The following is a 462-nucleotide window of genomic DNA, read 5'->3' on the forward strand; positions in this document are numbered from 1 at the left end:
CTTCTATTGCAGCACTTCTGGCTGTCCTTTTGGAGAGAATTGCCATTTCTTGCATTATGTTCCCGGAGGATACAATGCTGTATCGCAGTTGACAAATATGGGACCACCCATGTCTCAAGCTCCCAGAAACATGGGTGGTGGAGGGCGATTCTCAGGGAGAGGAGATTCTGGGCCTGGCCATGTCTCTAGCTTTGGTGCCTCAGCAACAGCCAAAATCAGTGTTGATGCCTCTTTAGCCGGTGCAATCATTGGAAAAGGTGGAGTCAGTTCAAAGCAGATATGTCGTCAGACGGGGGCAAAGTTATCAATTCAAGATCATGAGAGAGATCCGAACCTGAAGAACATTGAGCTTGAAGGATCATTTGAGCAGATAAACGAAGCGAGTGCAATGGTAAGAGAGTTGATTGGGAGGCTTAATTCAGCAGCTAAGAAACCACCTGGTGGTGGAGGTGGCGGTGGCGG

General features: G+C 48.7%; 1 protein-coding gene across 1 annotated transcript; it reads left to right on the forward strand.

Moving 5' to 3' along the window:
- Window positions 1–12: 12 nt before the first annotated feature.
- Window positions 13–462, forward strand: LOC104764976 (zinc finger CCCH domain-containing protein 36; the record flags this gene model as incomplete). The annotated part of the gene is given in 1 exon segment (XM_010499327.2): window positions 13–462. A coding segment is annotated over 1 exon segment (450 nt), but the record flags the coding sequence as incomplete, so codon positions are not given.

This window comes from Camelina sativa, unplaced genomic scaffold (genome assembly GCF_000633955.1).
Source record: "Camelina sativa cultivar DH55 unplaced genomic scaffold, Cs unpScaffold07465, whole genome shotgun sequence".
NCBI lineage: Eukaryota > Viridiplantae > Streptophyta > Magnoliopsida > Brassicales > Brassicaceae > Camelina > Camelina sativa.